Source organism: Pseudochaenichthys georgianus, chromosome 10, assembly GCF_902827115.2.
Source record: "Pseudochaenichthys georgianus chromosome 10, fPseGeo1.2, whole genome shotgun sequence".
In the NCBI taxonomy this organism is placed as follows: Eukaryota; Metazoa; Chordata; class Actinopteri; order Perciformes; family Channichthyidae; genus Pseudochaenichthys; species Pseudochaenichthys georgianus.
In genome coordinates, this window is record NC_047512.1 from 2,450,660 (window position 1) to 2,470,609 (window position 19,950).

Sequence of the window (19,950 nt, forward strand, 5' to 3'; positions counted from 1 at the left end):
CTTCGGGGGGTGGCTCAGGCCGCAAGCACAGTGGAGCAGGTGCTGCTGGCTGTGGGGGAGCAGGTAGGCCATGTAAACATCTCCTATGCTTCCCGCATGAACAAAGCGGTCGTGGTCTTTTTGAAAGATCAGAAATATGTGAGGGAATTTATTGAGAGCGGATTCATGCTAAACGAGGAATATATTCAAGTTTCGCCGTTGGCAACACCGTCCACGCGGATCACTGTGTCTGGCGTTCGTCCGTTCATCCCGAATGAGGCGCTGGAACGGCAGCTGAAGCGTTTCGGTAAATTTGCCAATAATCTCCGCACTGTTGCTCTGGGGTGTAAGGATGAAAAGCTAAAACATGTCCAATCTCTGCGGAGACAGGTGTTCATGTTTCTGACTTGTCCCACTCAGACACTGGATGTGTCTTTCCGGGTGAGGCACGAAGAGGGGTTTTATATGGTGTATGCGAGCTCAGGGAACGTAAAGTGTTTTGAGTGCGGGGAGTCGGGTCACAAACGTGTTGCATGTCCACAGAGACGGCACGCCGCTCCGCCGGGTGCGGCTGAGCCCGGGGCCGCTGGGGTGGCCGGGGTCGCTGGGGCAGCCGAGCCCGCCGCCGGGGCGGCCTGGCCCGGGGCGGCGGCCGCGGGGCCCGGTGTCGCAGGGGCTGCTGCTGCGGAGGAAGTAGGGATGAATATCGTGAGAGATGAAACAGGGATTGTAGAGAGTGTGGTGAGTGTGAGAGGAAAACATGTAGAAACAGGTAACCGGATGGGAGATGATGTGCGGGACAGGTGAGGACCGGGGCTGTGGGACAGGTGGAGGCTGTTGGCACACAGCAGGAGCTGCCGTCTGGTTCTGGGAGGCAAACAGAGCTTCAACAGGCTGCAGACATTAATGAGGTGACAGAGATGGACACAGACGGTGAGGGGGATTCTGACTGTGTTTCAGTTGCAGATAGTCTCTCTCAGAACGCAGAGATATATTCTTTGGAAGAGATTAATGTCTTTTTAGATGTGTCCTTTGGCAAGGCAGTGGAAGTGAGAGACTTTTCCCCTGACACTAACAAGTTTCTTCATACAGTGAGCACTCTTCAGAAAGTTGTAGGGTTAGACCTGCTGGATGAAAAGAGACGCTATCGTCTCAGGAAGCATGTGGGATGAGTATCTCCGCAGGGACGTAGCGCTGCAGGGGGAAAGTGATGAAGAAACCGAAACAGTAGAGAAGCTTCACCCCCTGATCGGTCCTGGAAAAAGAGCAGAGAAATAGTCATAAAAACGGGACTTATGTGGCAGAAAAATCAGCTTTCAAGCTCTTTGTCTGTGAAACAAGCGTAAAAAATACGAATTCAGCTGATGTTCAGGTGTATATCAGTATGTCTCTACTTTAAAGAGTCCTCTCCTGCTGATGTTCAGGTGTATATCAGTATGTCTCTACTTTAAAGAGTCCTCTCCTGCTGATGTTCAGGTGTATATCAGTATGTCTCTACTTTAAAGAGTCCTCTCCTGCTGATGTTCAGCTGTATATGTAGTGTCTCTACTTTAAAGAGTCCTCTCCTGCTGATGTTCAGGTGTATATCAGTATGTAGTGTCTCTACTTTAAAGAGTCCTCTCCTGCTGATGTTCAGGTGTATATCAGTATGTAGTGTCTCTACTTTAAAGAGTCCTCTGCTGCTGATGTTCAGGTGCATATCAGTATGTAGTGTCTCTACTTTAAAGAGTCCTCTCCTGCTGATGTTCAGGTGTATATCAGTATGTAGTGTCTCTACTTTAAAGAGTCCTCTCCTGATGATGTTCAGGTGTATATCAGTATGTAGTGTCTCTACTTTAAAGAGTCCTCTCCTGCTGATGTTCAGGTGTATATCAGTATGTAGTGTCTCTACTTTAAAGAGTCCTCTCCTGCTGATGTTCAGGTGTATATCAGTATGTAGTGTCTCTACTTTAAAGAGTCCTCTCCTGCTGATGTTCAGGTGTATATCAGTATGTAGTGTCTCTACTTTAAAGAGTCCTCTCCTGCTGATGTTCAGGTGTATATCAGTATGTAGTGTCTCTACTTTAAAGAGTCCTCTCCTGCTGATGTTCAGGTGTATATCAGTATGTAGTGTCTCTACTTTAAAGAGTCCTCTCCTGCTGATGTTCCTCTGCTGGCCTGCTAACCGTCCCCACCCCACTCCTGGACACCATGGGGGTTATGCAGGCCCGGTTCTACGGGGGTTTATAAGGGTGCATTGCACCCTCAGTTGAGTCGTTATGCACCCTCATTTGAAAAGTGAAAAAAGTGAAAAATATTACATGTATAATAACAATAGTAGTAATAATAATAATAATAATAATAATAATAAGAAGAAGAAAGTTGAAATAAAATAAATTGTAATTGTGGTTAAATAGCATTGTCTAATGCATTTATTTGATCAATTTAAACGGTAAGTAACGTTATTATGTCAGGTGCGCGTGACCTGTGCCGCTGCGCGTTCGTCCTCTGCAAGGTGCTGACACAGCAGTCAGTGATGGATCAGAACATGGTTAAAACAACCAGCCCTTATCGCCAGCATGCACTGCATCTACTGCAGGTAATAACAGGTCAGATCATGGGGACATTACGTTACCCGCGGCCACTGTCGGGGACACTGACGCCCGACTCGCCGGCTTTGCCCGCCTCGCCCACGGAGGCAGAGCAGCCGCAGCCGTCTTCGTTGCCCCAAACACCGCCACCCCTCGGCGGCCTCCAAGTGCCAGAGGACCTCTGCAAAACAGCCTGCCCAGGTATATTTAAAAAAGTACCCAACTCGCCTGTACAGTGGGGTGAGGCGCTCGTTTTGCAGCTCATGGTTTCAAAACAGATATTGGCTGGAATATTCATGTAAAAAAGATGCCGTCTTCTGCTATGTGCATGTAGACATTTCGGTCCAAGTAAGTCAGATCCACCCCCACTTAAAATATGTTCACATGGATAGGTTCCCAAATACATTTGCACATTTTTTAAAATAGTAACCCCTGTCCATATGTTTATTATTGGGTAGATTTAAACTATAGAGCTATCACTATGGGCAGCTACGCTGTAAATATTTACAAATAAATCCAGCAGAATGGCAACTGGTAGTGGCCTGGCTGGTGTATAATTCCCGGCCTGACTTATTGTCCCAGTCCGGCCCTGTAGTCAGCTGTATAGAAAACTGTAGTTTCCATAGTTACCCCACAGCAGCAGACGCACATTTATGACGTCCGCTGGAGCATCATAAATACGTTGGATATTGTAAGTGCAGTCGGATTCTCAAAGCACAGCAGTCTCTTCTCCTATCCCCTTTTCAATTCTCCTATCCACTATTCCTTAACCCTGTGACGTTTCACTCAGAGGTCAAGGAATAGACGATAGGAGCGGATTTTTGGACTATTCAACTGCAGCCACGCTGTTTACAAACAGTTACTGCAAACATCCAGTAACATGCAATGTTAACAACCTCATGGTAACCTCATCTTTTTTTTAACTTAGGATCATACCTGTGTTTAGTCTAGAAAATATGGAAGCCCATTTCCGCCACTTGAAAAAAATAAAATCCCCATGAAAAGTCATTATGAGATAAGAAAGTCGAAATTATGAGATAAAAAGTCATAATGAGATAAAAAGTCATAACTATGAGATAAGAAGTGCGCATGTGCTGCAGTGGCGCTGTCTTTAAAGGTCCCTTCATCACCTTGCTGCTCTTCACCATGCAAACAGCATCTAGTCCTAAATAAGATAACTATTACAGGTGACTTTTGTAAATGTTAGATGTTACATATAGCCTATATTGCAGTTAAACTACAACAATGCAGTTCATAGCTTTGACATTACCTGTTATGAACTATAATATATATGCCTATAGTTTTGTGGTAACGTTCACGCCACTAATGACAATAGTGTAGGCATACTGCTGCTGTGAGTTGCTCTAACTCTAACCCGTGAACGTTACCACAAAACTATAGGCATATATATTCTATTCATAACAGGTAATGTCAAAGCTATGAACTGCATTGTTGTAGTGTAGCTGCAATATAGGCTATATTTAACATCTAACATTTACAAAAGTCACCTGTAATAGTTACCTTATTTAGGACTAGATGCTAGGGATGTGCATCTCCATCACTGAGGCCGATGCGATGCGCATCTCGATACGTTGCCACGATACGATACATTAACGATACATTTGAAACACCAGGTGATACGATACGATACGATTCACCCCTGTTGCGATACAGTTCGATACGATTTGATTCAATATTATGCGATACGATGCGATTCAACACAATGCAAAAATAATGATACTTCAATTTGGTACGACAGAGGATTTTTGTTTTATTCCTTATATGCAGCAAATCATACATTAACAAAAAAGTGCTTTACATATTTGGTACTGCACATCCCATCATGCCGTTTATTTTTTTAACTTTAAAAGCTCTCCAGAGTAGCTACAGTACAATTGTATAACACCTCACAGTTAAACAATGTAAGGATGCATTGCTCATGATTAACAATGTGCAAATAACAGCTACCACAGTGCCATGCCCATACAGCTGCCAGCCTGATGTGCTTAACACTCATCCATAGGCTGACTCACCAGTGAGCAGAAAGCAGTGGGTTCTATAACAATAAAGAATACAAATAACCTTTCACAAACAGGTATTTCATAACTGCTTACAGTAAGGAAGACATTCAAATTATTATTGACCGTCACAGGCTGCTGTAAACTAAACACCACTCTCTCTGACCGAACACCTCACTGAGTGATTTAACTCATGTCTAACTTTCAGGTTTCTCTTTTCAGCCGCAGACCCCATGTCGCCTCTTTATGTGCGTCGCTAAGTTCCTCGTACTACTTGTGTACTTTAAAGCGGCTCGGCATCGTTTACAATTTGCGAGCGATTTTTCAAGTTGACTGTAGTATATAGTGCCGCGCACATATACCATCAGGACGTTACTGATGGGGTGCGGCTGCGGAGTGATACTGTGTGTATGCAAGCCCGCATCTAGGACGGATCTATGTATCATGGCTGAAGACCTGTTGAGTAATAAAGATACCTCATACAAAGGTCTACGGATACCTTATTACTCTCCATGACCTGCGGTCAGCTATATAGCATAAAAGGACTATTACACCGTCTTTCTTGAACAATCCGAAGTGTTGCCAAACGTTTGATTGTAGGTATTTTTCGGTGCGCTGTGTTTCTCTTTCTCCTCAACTTCCGTGTGTGTTGATAACTGAGACTCTCGGCCTCGGGCGAAGCAAATATCCAAATCAAAGATCGTCTCTGCTGAGCGTTGACAGGATGAGGGGATTTTATATGAATGAATCGGTTTTTTACCGATGCAAAGACGCTACGCAATCGATGCATCGCGAGTTCAACCCGGTTCAACCCAAACTGTAGCCGATGTGCACTCTTTCAACCGGTGCACTCGCATCTTGAACGTTTATGCCGATGCGAATCGGTGAATCTTAACATCTCTACTAGATGCCGTTTGCATGGTGGAGAGCAGCAAGGTGATGAAGGGACCTTTGAAGACAGCGCCACTGCAGCGCATGCGCACTTCTTATCTCATAATTATGACTTTTTATCTCATTATTATGACTTTTATCTCATTATTTCGACTTTCTTATCTCATTATTATGACTTTTTATCTCATTATTTCGACTTTCTTATCTCATAATTATGACTTTTTATCTCATTATTATGACTTTTTATCTCATTATGACTTTTTATCTCATTATGACTTTTTATCTCATAATTTCGACTTTCTTATCTCATTATTATGACTTTCTTATCTCATTATTATGACTTTTTATCTCATAATTTCGACTTTCTTATCTCATAATTATGACTTTTTACCTCATTATTTCGACTTTTTTATCTCATTATCACTTTTCATGGGGATTTTATTTTTTTCAAGTGGCGGAAATGGGCTTCCATAAGAAAAAGATAAATGTGAGCATTTTATTATAAAGTTGTGTATATTTACAGAATGTTGCAAAAACTAAGGAGCTTATAAACATCAGGTTTAAAACTAAAAGGGAATTGGGCCATACTTCCACACGTAGTGATGGGATGACATGGTGATGCATATTCTTGTACGGTAGGTGGCGGTATGCGCCTTAAAGTTATTTTGCAATCCGGCAATAACCGAGAGAAGAAGAAGGAGAACCATTCAGTTAAGTTTCAACATGGCGTCCAAGTACTACCAGGAGATGCAGGAGAGCTTCAGGAACAACAACAAGAGCCGAGAGTTCCCGGCTCACACCGCTAAAGTCCACTCTGTGGCCTGGAGCTGCGACGGGAGGAGACTCGCTTCCGGATCCTTCGATAAAACTGCCAGCGTTTTCATCCTGGAGAAGGACCGGCTGGTGAGTCGAGGAGCTAACATGCTAACGTGCTAACATGCTAACATTAGCATCTGTCTGTAACATCTTAGGTCACAGGCTCCTCCAACAGAGCAACACAATAAAACAGATAAAATCGTGCAGGTAAATACAATAAAATATAATATAATAGAAACGCAGAATGTTAGAAGTGCAGAATGTTATGGATGTTCTTTCCAAAGTGCAGGTGAGAATCACAATTAAGTTTAAACTTATAATTTAGGGTAGTAAATCCAAACACAGTAGGCTACCTTGTTTACTACCGTATATAATATCGCACAGCCTTGTTGATTCTTCCCTGTGCATTGGAGCAAATACATTTTATATGCTACCCAAATATGGCCAGGATCGGATGCATTTTGGGATATCGGGTTGCAGATTATAATTTTCCAAAGGGGGGTTCGTTTGACACTTGCAATAACTAAAGGACAAGTTAAAAAAGAACGTGGAAAGAAAGCGAGGTCAAAGAAAACTATTTCCGCTATAAAGTTAGCACTGATCGAGAGTCGGAGCTAAACCTTTCAGATGTGTGTATCTCACACGGCACTGCCACTTGAATTCATGTACCTTTGTTATTCATGTTTTATTATCTTTGCTTTTAAATGAGTGTTTTTAAATGCCATTTCATAATATGTTTCTTAATATCTTACATTTTTGTAACGCACTTTGAATGGCCTTGTTTTGAAAAGTGCTATCTGGGGCCCTCAGCAAATTAAAAAAGTATAATGGAATATGGCGCACAAATGAAACTTGTGCTTGTCTTGTATTGTACTTCTTAAATATATCCGTACACAGTAGTATTCATGTGTTAATAAGACCACTTTCAGTCAATTAAAGTTGAAAATATGTTCTAACATATCTAAGTTGATAAGAAAAAAGCCCAATGACCTACAGAGCAAGCTTGAATTACACCCTTCCTATTTCTGTTTTAAGGGATGAGCTGCGAACACTCACAAGCATCATTGACCTACATTTGATTGAATTGTTAACTTATAACTGAACTTACGAGGCGATATACCTCGAGTGAGGGGCCTTCTTTATGTGGCCCTCTGTGAAAAAAGTTCGGACACCCCTGGCGTACAGACATGTGTGAATTTGTGTTGAATTGGAGTGTGTCTCTGTCCTCAGGTGAAGGAGAATAACTACCGAGGCCACGGGGACAGCGTGGATCAGCTCTGCTGGCATCCAACCAACCCCGACCTGTTCGTCACCGCCTCCGGAGACAAGACCATCCGCATCTGGGACGTCCGCACCACCAAATGCATCGCCACCGTCAACACTAAAGGTGGGACCAGAGATCCTTTAAAAGTCTCAGATTATGCAAAATCCACTTTTCATGTATTTTCTACAGCAACAAGAGATTCTGAAAGTTTCAGGAAAAAAAAGAGCTGATCTGATTTTGGCCGCTTTAAGATGTCTCACCACCTTCAAAGACTCACCTCTTCAGTCTGGATTTTAATGTGTGATTGTTTTTGTATTATTTGACTTGAACTTGAACTATATATTTATTTGTTGTTCCTCTATTTTATTTTATCTTCACTATATATGTAAAGCGTCTTTGAGCACCTGTAAAAGCGCTAACAAATTAAATCTATTCTTATTATTATAATCAGGGAAACATTGAGAAAGAGAGATGAGAAAAGAGTGATATTTGCGAGTTGCATAAGAACCGGTAAGATAGCAGGGTTTCCCACATCGACTTTACTTTGGCGCGCCGCCCAGGTATATTAACGGTAGCCTATAATTCGCGAGCCATTTAGGTTTAATTTGTTTAATCCGTCCGCGAGCACGACGGCATCTGCGATCCCCCGCTCTACCCCTCGCTATCGCGTGAAGGGTCTGCTTTATGCGCTCCACACAGTAACCCTGCTGCACACCCCCCCCCCCCCCCCCCCCGTTCATAAAGTCAAGTACCCCTCAAAAGGTCCGCTTTATTTCATTTTAAGGATACGCACCAAGCAACATCTCCAGGTGCTCCTTTGAGAACCAGGGCAAAGAAAGTGTTGTGCACCCCTGGTCATAACGATGTTTTGTCTTGAGTAACCCCCCCCCCCCCATTGAGTTCTTTGTAACCACATCTCTCTCAGAGGGGCGTGGGGAGGGGCTCCTTATTTTCATCTAAAGTAACAGACAGAGAATCAGCACTTTGGAAACAGGGCTGAAACAGAGGGGGTTATGGGTAATGCTGCAATGATCTGTTTGGTGTTTCAGCCAATCAGAGACAGGCTCTGGATATATCTGAGAGCTGTGATACACTGATGAGAAACAGGATGATAGGGGACCTTTTTAAAATTCTCTCATATTGTTTTTGTTTGCTCTTCAGGAGAGAACATCAACATCTGCTGGAGCCCCGACGGTCAGACGATCGCCGTGGGCAACAAAGACGACGTGGTGACGTTCATCGACGCCAAGACGCACCGCTCCAGGGCCGAGGAGCAGTTCAAGTTCGAGGTGAACGAAATCTCCTGGAGCAACGACAACGACATGTTCTTCCTCACCAACGGCAACGGCTGCATCAACGTCCTCAGGTAGGAGAAGTGCATTTAGGGTTCTCCACGAACTACCTCCGAATAGAGCGGTGTAGGAGCGAGTCCTGCGTCCTTCCCTCGTCTCGGAGTCGACGGGTATTTGAACTAGTTTTTGGAGAACAGCTGGTTGAGACAAATGTAAGAGACGGATCACGTTTTGTTCCACGACATTAAACACCGTGTCTGAAAAACGATGGTGGTTACCAAGTGGCCGAATAGGACTACAGAAGTTGTCGAGGACGTTGCGTGTAAGAAATGTTGTCATTGTGTAAATCGCCTGGAGCAACGACATGTTCTTCCTCACCAGCTTATATATTTATATTTTGCCCCATCTCTTCCAAACATCGCAGGGGAAACCCGGCCAGGTACATGCAGCCTTTTCTTTCAGGGTTGATGGGGAATCCACCATTTATCTAATTAACCTTTTTAAAAGGCACATTTAGTACCCTCCAGAGAAATCGATTCTGCGATCGCAGAATTTACCGCAAAATGGCGCAGATTTTTTAAAAGGCCGCATATTTTTTAAAAGGCCGCATAATCCCCGCATTTTTCACACAAAGTTGAGAAGAAAAAAGTGATGATGATATTGACGCGACGCCATCAGCGCGAACGTGTGGAGCTCACGCGAGAGAGAATAGGGTACCCCTTGCCCGTCAGGCTTCTAGACCACGTGATCAACGATGGCCGACCTTCGTGTTATTCTCGGTGGAAAATGCCTATTTTAAGGTTCATTTGGTCATTAAAATGCGTTTTGATGTCATTTTATGCGAGTAATGAGTTTTTATTTCTGATTATTTGTGCAGTACATGTACATGATGTTTAGTTTGCTAGTTATGACGAAGATTACTTCATGAATGTGTACACATTCATGGTTGCTAAGGTGGTTGTAATATGTAATGCAGCCGAACCGTGTATTACAATGCCGTTATGTGATGACTTTCAAAGAGAAAAGCAAGAGCACTCGGAATTAAGTATTATTTTTAAAATGTTTTCCGGATTTCATATAATATAAACACCAAATCCCAGCATGCTTTGCGGCTAACACATCCAATCAGCGAGCTTAAACCATAGCTGAGGATCTTGGGTAATCGCTCGAAAATACCTACGTCTGTTTCCGGTTATTTTTATTTTGAAATTCAGTTCCTGACGGACGCCAAAAAAGCCCGAGATTATGGAATTAAACCAATAAATAAAAGCAAGGATAATTGTGTGTTATTGGTGAGTAAATAACAGTGTGTTATTTTGAAAAGAATAACAAATTAGAAGGAAAAAAAGATTTAAAAAACACAAGGCTCTGAGCCCCGTGTATTTTCCTCACAGACGGCAACACTAAAGGTCTACAATAAAGACCTAAGTTAATATATGGGATGTTCTTTTCTTTAGATTCTCCCAATAAGTCCAAGTACAGAGGGTGACTTTGCTGTGAAAAAACACATTTCCACCTAAAAAACGTTAGCATTCATGAAGTAATCTTCGTCATAACTAGCAAACTAAACATCATGTACATGTACTGCACAAATAATCAGAAATAAAAACTCATTACTCGCATGAAATGACATCAAAATGCATTTTAAAGCCAAATGAACCTTAAAATAGGCATTATGAAGGTCTACGGGACGCCCTGCCCGTAGAAGCCTGACGGGAAAGGGGTACCCTGTACGTAATATAGCGACGGGGAGGGGCCCTGACCGTCCGTCAATATGTGACGGGATGGGAGTGAGAACGTGTTGGTGTGTGTGTGTGTTTTCTTTTACAATAAAATAAACATTGAATGTGTTTAATTGAACAGTAAAGGGTTTAGTGGCAGGTTGTGTGAGAGAGAATAAATACGACAGCCCAATATTTATTTTTTCCGCATATTTCGCAACTTTCCGCAATTTCACCGCTTAAAATCAAGGATTTTTGCCCGCGTTCTTCTGGAGGTTCTAATTTAGGTACCTTTTTGTTTGAGTTGAAACCAACTCCAAACTCGCCTACCGTCTACTCGCCTACTGCTCCTGACCTTTAGAGGGTTTCATCCTCCAACTATATTCTCTTCTATCCGTCCAGATGGTTCAGATACTTGTGTTCTGAATTAAAGTGACTCTTAATTTGCTTACTTTGTGTGTGCAGTTATCCGGAGCTGAAGCCCATCCAGTCCATCAACGCTCACCCGTCAAACTGCATCTGCATCAAGTTCGACCCCACGGGGAAATACTTCGCCACGGGAAGTGCCGACGCGCTCGTCAGCCTGTGGAACGTGGAGGAGCTGGTGTGCGTGCGCTGCTTCTCGAGGTCAGTGCTTCATCGGGATTGAGGAGGAAATTCCACGCAAACAAAAACAACCGGTTTGGCAGGAAATGAACGAGGAATGGAAGTTTAAAGCGGTTTGTTATCGCCTGTGGCCTTTGTCTGTTCCAAGGAAGCATTAGAGTTCAACACATGGGAAGATAGAAACCTCAGAATGAAGTTAATACTTTTACTTAAATTAGACTTAATGATTCATTTCTACAACAGGGTTTATGATGCATAATATTTACATTTGAAGCACCAGTTTGATGCTTTAGGGTTAGTTGGATCAGTTCTGGACGATTATTTATAAAAGGTGTATACTCCATCCATCCATCTTATCCCGCTTATCCGTGGTCGGGTCGCGGGGGTATCAGTTCCAGCAGAGAGCCCCAAACGTTCCTTTCCCCTCATCAACCAGCTCTGACTGGGGGGTCCCAAGGCGCTCCCAGGCCAGCGGAGAGATATAGTCCCTCCACCTGGTCCTAGGTCTACCCCTTGGTCTCCTCCCAGCTGGACGTGCCTGGAACACCTCCCTAGGGAGGCGCCCAGGTGGCATCCTAACTAGGTGCCCGAACCACCTCAACTGGCTCCTTTCGACGCGAAGGAGGAGCGGCTCAACTCCGAGTCCCTCCCTGATGACCGAACTTCTCACCTTATCCCTAAGGGAGACGCCAGCCACCCGGCGGAGGAAACCCATCTCGGCCGCTTGTATCCGCGATCTCGTTCTTTCGGTCATGACATTCTTAGTGAAGTTGTATAGAAAAAATTGAGACTTCTTAGAAAAAAAGTGAGATTTTATAGAACAAAAATTCACGTGTGAAAGTCATTTTCAAAAAGTTTCATTTAACATATTTCTATATATTAAATGTCAGGAATAATAAAAAAAAAAGTGAAATGTTGGTTAATAACTCCAGGAAGGTAAAATAAGCAAGAGAATACATCGTTAAAGTAATCCGAAAAACAACCCACTTAGTAAAAGTAGGTACGGAAGAGGATTAGGGCCACACGGAGAAAGTCTGATATTTTTTCAACAACAACAAAATAATAATAGAAAAAGTAAATGGATAAATTGAAAAAGCAATAGAATTAGAAATAATAATAGTAAATTAATAAAACAATACAGATAAAGACTAATATGACACAAACTAGTAAATAAATATAATAATGAAAATAAAAAGCATTAGAATTTAAAGATATTGGAACAAGACAGAATAAAGCCAAATAAGTAGGTTTTCAGTTTGGTTTTTATTATGTATTTATTTCAGCATGGACCATCTCAGAAAAGAGAAGAGATTAAGGCCAGATTTGAGCTAATGGCTAATTTCCATCTGCAGTCCTTTGCAGATAGAAATTAATAATCCATTGAAGTAATTATAATATGACTCAGTACTTTATTTAATTTGCACTTATCTTTCTGAATATATCCTTATCTCTGACCGATGGATGTGTTTCCGTCGCAGGCTGGACTGGCCGGTGAGGACTCTGAGTTTCAGCCACGATGGCAAGATGTTGGCGTCGGCCTCCGAGGATCATTTCATCGACATCTGTGAGGTGGAAACAGGTCAGGACGACTCCACGTCTCTACATCAACATGTGTCCCCTCTTCTTCATGTCTCTTCTACATCAACATGTGTCCCCTCTTCTTCATGTCTCTACATCAACGTATCAACATGTGTCCCCTCTTCTTCATGTCTCTTCTACATCAACATGTGTCCCCTCTTCTCCATGTCTCTTCTACATCAACATGTGTCCCCTCTTCTCCGTGTCTCTTCTACATCAACATGTGTCCCCTCTTCTTCGTGTCTCTTCTCCATCAACATGTGTCCCCTCTTCTCCATGTTTCTTCTACATCAACATGTGTCCCCTCTTCTCCATGTCTCTACATCAACATGTGTCCCCTCTTCTTCATGTCTCTTCTACATCAACATGTGTCCCCTCTTCTTCATGTCTCTACATCAACGTATCAACATGTGTCCCCTCTTCTTCATGTCTCTTCTACATCAACATGTGTCCCCTCTTCTCCATGTCTCTTCTACATCAACATGTGTCCCCTCTTCTCCGTGTCTCTTCTACATCAACATGTGTCCCCTCTTCTTCGTGTCTCTTCTCCATCAACATGTGTCCCCTCTTCTCCATGTCTCTACATCAACATGTGTCCCCTCTTCTTCATGTCTCTTCTACATCAACATGTGTCCCCTCTTCTTCATGTCTTTCTACATCAACATGTGTCCCCTCTTCTTCATGTCTTTCTACATCAACATGTGTCCCCTCTTCTTCATGTCTCTACATCAATATGTGTCCCCTCTTCTACATCAACATGTGTCCCCTCTTCTTCATGTCTCTTCTACATCAACATGTGCCCCCTCTTCTTCATGTCTCTTCTACATCAACATGTGTCCCCTCTTCTTCATGTCTCTACATCAACATGTGTCCCCTCTTCTCCATGTTTCTTCTACATCAACATGTGTCCCCTCTTCTCCATGTCTCTACATCAACATGTGTCCCCTCTTCTTCATGTCTCTTCTACATCAACATGTGTCCCCTCTTCTTCATGTCTTTCTACATCAACATGTGTCCCCTCTTCTTCATGTCTTTCTACATCAACATGTGTCCCCTCTTCTTCATGTCTCTACATCAATATGTGTCCCCTCTTCTATATCAACATGTGTCCTCTCTTCTTCATGTCTCTTCTACATCAACATGTGCCCCCTCTTCTTCATGTCTCTTCTACATCAACATGTGTCCCCTCTTCTTCATGTCTCTACATCAACATGTGTCCCCTCTTCTTCATGTCTCTTCTACATCAACATGTGTCCCCTCTTCTCCATGTTTCTTCTACATCAACATGTGTCCCCTCTTCTCCATGTCTCTACATCAACATGTGTCCCCTCTTCTTCATGTCTCTTCTACATCAACATGTGTCCCCTCTTCTTCATGTCTCTACATCAATATGTGTCCCCTCTTCTACATCAACATGTGTCCTCTTTCTTCATGTCTCTTCTACATCAACATGTATCCCCTCTTCTTCATGTCTCTTCCACATCAACATGTGTCCCCTCTTCTTCATGTCTCTTCTACATCAACATGTGTCCCCTCTTCTTCATGTCTCTTCCACATCAACATGTGTCCCCTCTTCTTCATGTCTCTTCTACATCAACATGTGTCCCCTCTTCTTCATGTCTCTTCTACATCAACATGTGTCCCCTCTTCTTCATGTCTCTTCTACATCAACATGTGTCCCCTCTTCTTCATGTCTCTTCCACATCAACATGTGTCCCCTCTTCTTCATGTCTCTTCTACATCAACATGTGTCCCCTCTTCTTCATGTCTCTTCCACATCAACATGTGTCCCCTCTTCTTCATGTCTCTTCTACATCAACATGTGTCCCCTCTTCTTCATGTCTCTTCCACATCAACATGTGTCCCCTCTTCTTCATGTCTCTTCCACATCAACATGTGTCCCCTCTTCTCCATGTCTCTTCTACATCAACATGTGTCCCCTCTTCTCCATGTCTCTTCCACATCAACATGTGTCCCCTCTTCTTCATGTCTCTTCTACATCAACATGTGTCCCCTCTTCTTCATGTCTCTTCTACATCAACATGTGTTCCCCTCTTCTCCATGTCTCTTCTACATCAACATGTGTCCCCTCTTCTCCATGTCTCTTCTACATCAACATGTGTCCCCTCTTCTCCATGTCTCTTCTACATCAACATGTGTCCCCTCTTCTCCATGTCTCTTCTACATCAACATGTGTCCCCTCTTCTCCATGTCTCTTCTACATCAACATGTGTCCCCTCTTCTCCATGTCTCTTCTACATCAACATGTGTCCCCTCTTCTCCATGTCTCTTCTACATCAACATGTGTCCCCTCTTCTCCATGTCTCTTCTACATCAACATGTGTCCCCTCTTCTCCATGTCTCTTCTACATCAACATGTGTCCCCTCTTCTCCATGTCTCTTCTACATCAACATGTGTCCCCTCTTCTCCATGTCTCTTCTACATCAACATGTGTCCCCTCTTCTTCATGTCTCTTCTACATCAACATGTGTCCCCTCTTCTCCATGTCTCTTCTACATCAACATGTGTCCCCTCTTCTTCATGTCTCTTCTACATCAACATGTGTCCCCTCTTCTTCGTGTCTCTTCTACATCAACATGTGTCCCCTCTTCTCCGTGTCTCTTCTACATCAACATGTGTCCCCTCTTCTTCATGTCTCTTCTACATCAACATGTGTCCCCTCTTCTTCATGTCTCTTCTACATCAACATGTGTCCCCTCTTCTCCATGTCTCTTCTACATCAACATGTGTCCCCTCTTCTTCATGTCTCTTCTACATCAACATGTGTCCTCTCTTCTTCATGTCTCTTCTACATCAACATGTGTCCCCTCTTCTTCATGTCTCTTCTACATCAACATGTGTCCCCTCTTCTTCATGTCTCTTCTACATCAACATGTGTCCCCTCTTCTCCATGTCTCTTCTACATCAACATGTGTCCCCTCTTCTTCATGTCTCTTCTACATCAACATGTGTCCCCTCTTCTTCATGTCTCTTCTACATCAACATGTGTCCCCTCTTCTCCATGTCTCTTCTACATCAACATGTGTCCCCTCTTCTTCATGTCTCTTCTACATCAACATGTGTCCCCTCTTCTCCATGTCTCTTCTACATCAACATGTGTCCCCTCTTCTTCATGTCTCTTCTACATCAACATGTGTCCTCTCTTCTCCATGTCTCTACATCAACATGTGTCCCCTCTTCTTCATGTCTCTTCTACATCAACATGTGTCCCCTCTTCTTCATGTCTCTTCTACATCAACATGTGTCCCCTCTTCTTCATGTCTCTTCCACATCAACATGTGTCCCCTCTTCTTCACGTCTCTTCCACATCAACATGTGTCCCCTCTTCTTCATGTCTCTTCTACATCAACATGTGTCCCCTCTTCTTCATGTCTCTTCTACATCAACATGTGTCCCCTCTTCTCCATGTCTCTTCTACATCAACATGTGTCCCCTCTTCTTCATGTCTCTTCTACATCAACATGTGTCCCCTCTTCTTCATGTCTCTTCTACATCAACATGTGTCCCCTCTTCTCCATGTCTCTTCTACATCAACATGTGTCCCCTCTTCTTCATGTCTCTTCTACATCAACATGTGTCCTCTCTTCTCCATGTCTCTACATCAACATGTGTCCCCTCTTCTTCATGTCTCTTCTACATCAACATGTGTCCCCTCTTCTTCATGTCTCTTCTACATCAACATGTGTCCCCTCTTCTTCATGTCTCTTCCACATCAACATGTGTCCCCTCTTCTTCACGTCTCTTCCACATCAACATGTGTCCCCTCTTCTTCACGTCTCTTCTACATCAACATGTGTCCCCTCTGTGGAAAGAGACTCTGAAAGTTTCAGGAACAAAGATTCTCTCTCAGAGGGGCGTGGGGAGGGGCTCCTTATCTTCATCTAAAGTAACAGACAGAGAATCAGCACTTTGGAAACAGGGCTGAAACAGAGGGGATTATGGGTAATGCTGCAATGATCTGTTTGGTGTTTCAGCCAATCAGAGACAGGCTCTGTGTATATCTGAGACCTGGGATATACTGATGAGGAACAGGATGATAGGGGACCTTTAAAGTAGTAAATGTCCTCCTAAGACGCTCGTCCTCTGACATTCTGTGAGCAGGAGAGAAGCTGTGGGAGGTGCAGTGCGACTCCCCCACCTTCACCGTGGCGTGGCACCCCAAGAGGCCGCTGCTCGCCTACGCCTGCGACGACAAGGAGGGCAAATACGACAGCAACCGAGAGGCCGGCACCGTCAAACTGTTCGGCCTCCCCAACGACTCCTGAGACCACAGCTCACACTCTACTGGTTACACTGGTTTCTGAAATTATTTAAGAAACAGTTGCGCTCGTCCACCAGCAGATGGCGGCGCTGTCACTACTTTCATACACCGATAAAACCACAACTCCCAGCTCTGTAATATATTGTTTTTTTATGTGAAATATGCATTTTCTTAATAATAAAATGGTCTCTTTGTAAATGTTTGTCCTGGTGGTGTTAGTTCAAATTAATGTCTTGATTGAAATCTGTTTTAAATCTGAAGTATACAATTAAATAACATTATTTATGTTCATTGTCAAATAATCTCAAATGCAATACATACAAAATATAACAATAAAAACGACACTTCATCTAAAAAGCAAGTAGAGAAAACAGAGAAACAGAAATGAAGTATTTATTAGGATCTGCATTAAGATGATTTTAACACATTATAAAAATACATTTAACAACATTTATTTAAAGAATACAATTAAAATAAACACTCCTCCTTGACTTAAATTAGCATTTGATCATATTTAAAAACAAATGTTATTTAATAAAGGGAAGAAAACTACAAAATACAATGATTCAACAATAAAACTAATATTAACAATACCGTAACAACAACTTTATCCAAATCTAACCGACACTATATCCAAATAGTAAGATACATTTGAAACTTCCTCACAGAGCCCCTCCTCCAGCACACACGAACGCGCACATGACCAATGAGGGCACGAGGTAAGTTTGTAGGAAGGCTGACAGGCAGGTAGGCCATCCAGTTACTTTAGCCGGCTCAGATGATTGGTCGTGCTTTTTACAGCGCCACGGCTTCCACAGATGAAATGTTAGTATGTATTTATTGTCAAATAATGTAATATATTCATTGCTGTCGGGATGTTCAGAGCATTCCAAGGAATATAACAAGTGTTTCTGAAGGGAATTACCTACCCCACCTCCAAGTGACTGAAATAAAAAACTAAAGTCCACCAGCAGAGGGAGCAGCTGTTCTAACTTTCCTTTAAATCAGCTGACTTCATCCCCGGTTTCTTTACACGGATAATAAACATCTCCAAGTTCTGTAATATATAGTTTTTTCATGTAAAATATGCAGTTTTTTAAATATTTAAATGGTCAGTTTGTAAATATTTTTCTGATTGCTGAATCAATTCTGTTTATTTCTGAAGTAGAGAATGTAATGAGATGGTCCCTGAGGATCCCCAATAGCCACGACCTCTTCCTTAGATCCAAGTAACCATTACATCATCGTGTGAAATATATATAAAACAATGAAACGTATTATAATAACATTATAAGCTTCGATATCCAAATAGTAAGAGCAATTTGAACCAGCTAAACATTTTTGGTTAAAACAGTTTATAATGACGGAAATAAAAAAATAAGAAAGTTCCTCGATGTTTGTATGTTGTCTTCTCCTGAATGTCTCTTGTTTGTTTTTCTGTATTATTGATGGCACCTTAGAAAAGGAGTAGCTCTACTCATCTCATTGTGCCTGTATAATGACAAGAAAGGATTATATTCTATTCTATTCACATATTACAGTTTATTGCTCTAAAATCAATGAGAGTAGACCAGCTCTAGTCAGGTTCGTACATTAATATTTATTCTTCCTAACGTATTGCCTTCAGGCAGAGCTAGGCGACAGAGTCTGAAGAGGAAACATTTAATTACTCTGGACCTTGAACCATTGCTGCCAGCGTTGGCGTGTGTATCGGATATGAAAAAATAAGTAAACACACACACTTACCCAACATGCATGCACACACATCGCTCCCACACGTTAGTCCCCAGAAACTCTGCCTCTGCACACGAGCCAAAAAACAGATATATAGAAACAGATATATAGAAACAGGGAGAAAACATTTTGTTTGTTTATTTGTTTCAGAGGGTTTCTGTATGATATGATGACTTATTTGGTATTTTTACTCGGCATGCTGCCAAAGAGTTCAGGAATGAGTCCATTTTGGTTAGAAGCCTGAAAATAAGCCTGAAGATAGCCTTTAGCTTAGCGGTGGTGACGTGAAGTCATGTGACCGTGCTGTAGTTCCTTTATAGCCCAACATTAGCCACCTTTAGCTTAGCGGTGGTGACGTGAAGTCATGTGACCGTGCTGTAGTTCATTTATAGCCCAACATTAGCCTCCTTTAGCTTAGCGGTGGTGACGTGAAGTCATGTGACCGTGCTGTAGTTCCTTTATAGCCCAACATTAGCCTCCTTTAGCTTAGCGGTGGTGACGTGAAGTCATGTGACCGTGCTGTAGTTCCTTTATAGCCCAACATTAGCCACCTTTAGCTTAGCGGTGGTGACGTGAAGTCATGTGACCGTGCTGTAGTTCCTTTATAGCCCAACATTAGCCACCTTTAGCTTAGCGGTGGTGACGTGAAGTCATGTGACCGTGCTGTAGTTCATTTATAGCCCAACATTAGCCTCCTTTAGCTTAGCGGTGGTGACGTGAAGTCATGTGACCGTGCTGTAGTTCCTTTATAGCCCAACATTAGCCTCCTTTAGCTTAGCGGTGGTGACGTGAAGTCATGTGACCGTGCTGTAGTTCCTTTATAGCTCAACATTAGCCACCTTTAGCTTAGCGGTGGTGACGTGAAGTCATGTGACCGTGCTGTAGTTCCTTTATAGCCCAACATTAGCCACCTTTAGCTTAGCGGTGGTGACGTGAAGTCATGTGACCGTGCTATAGTTCCTTTATAGCCCAACATTAGCCACCTTTAGCTTAGCGGTGGTGACGTGAAGTCATGTGACCATGATGTAGTTCCTTTATAGCCCAACATTAGCCTCCTTTAGCTTAGCGGTGGTGACATGAAGTCATGTGACCGTGCTGTAGTTCCTTTATAGCCCAACATTAGCCTCCTTTAGCTTAGCGGTGGTGACGTGAAGTCATGTGACCGTGATGTAGTTCCTTTATAGCCCAACATTAGCCA

At 42.8% G+C, this 19,950-nt stretch overlaps 1 protein-coding gene across 1 annotated transcript; it reads left to right on the forward strand.

Moving 5' to 3' along the window:
- On the forward strand, nt 1-17,216 carry thoc3 (THO complex 3). The gene is made up of 7 exons (XM_034092860.2): nt 1-63; nt 6,098-6,361; nt 7,505-7,661; nt 8,700-8,904; nt 11,017-11,178; nt 12,636-12,736; nt 16,859-17,216. The coding sequence occupies exons 2-7, from the start codon at nt 6,182-6,184 to the stop codon at nt 17,020-17,022; spliced, it is 969 nt and encodes a 322-aa protein (XP_033948751.1). The 5' UTR covers nt 1-63; nt 6,098-6,181; the 3' UTR covers nt 17,023-17,216.
- The last annotated feature ends 2,734 nt before the right edge of the window (nt 17,217-19,950 follow it).

Excerpts from the sequence above, each read along its gene's own strand:
- thoc3 (XM_034092860.2), top strand. The coding sequence starts at position 6,182 with ATGGCGTCCAAGTACTACCAGGAGATGCAGGAGAGCTTCAGGAACAAC. Across the intron at positions 7,662-8,699 it reads CGCCACCGTCAACACTAAAG|GAGAGAACATCAACATCTGC; the intron begins GTGGGACCAGAG and ends TTTGCTCTTCAG. Across the intron at positions 11,179-12,635 it reads TGCGTGCGCTGCTTCTCGAG|GCTGGACTGGCCGGTGAGGA; the intron begins GTCAGTGCTTCA and ends TTTCCGTCGCAG.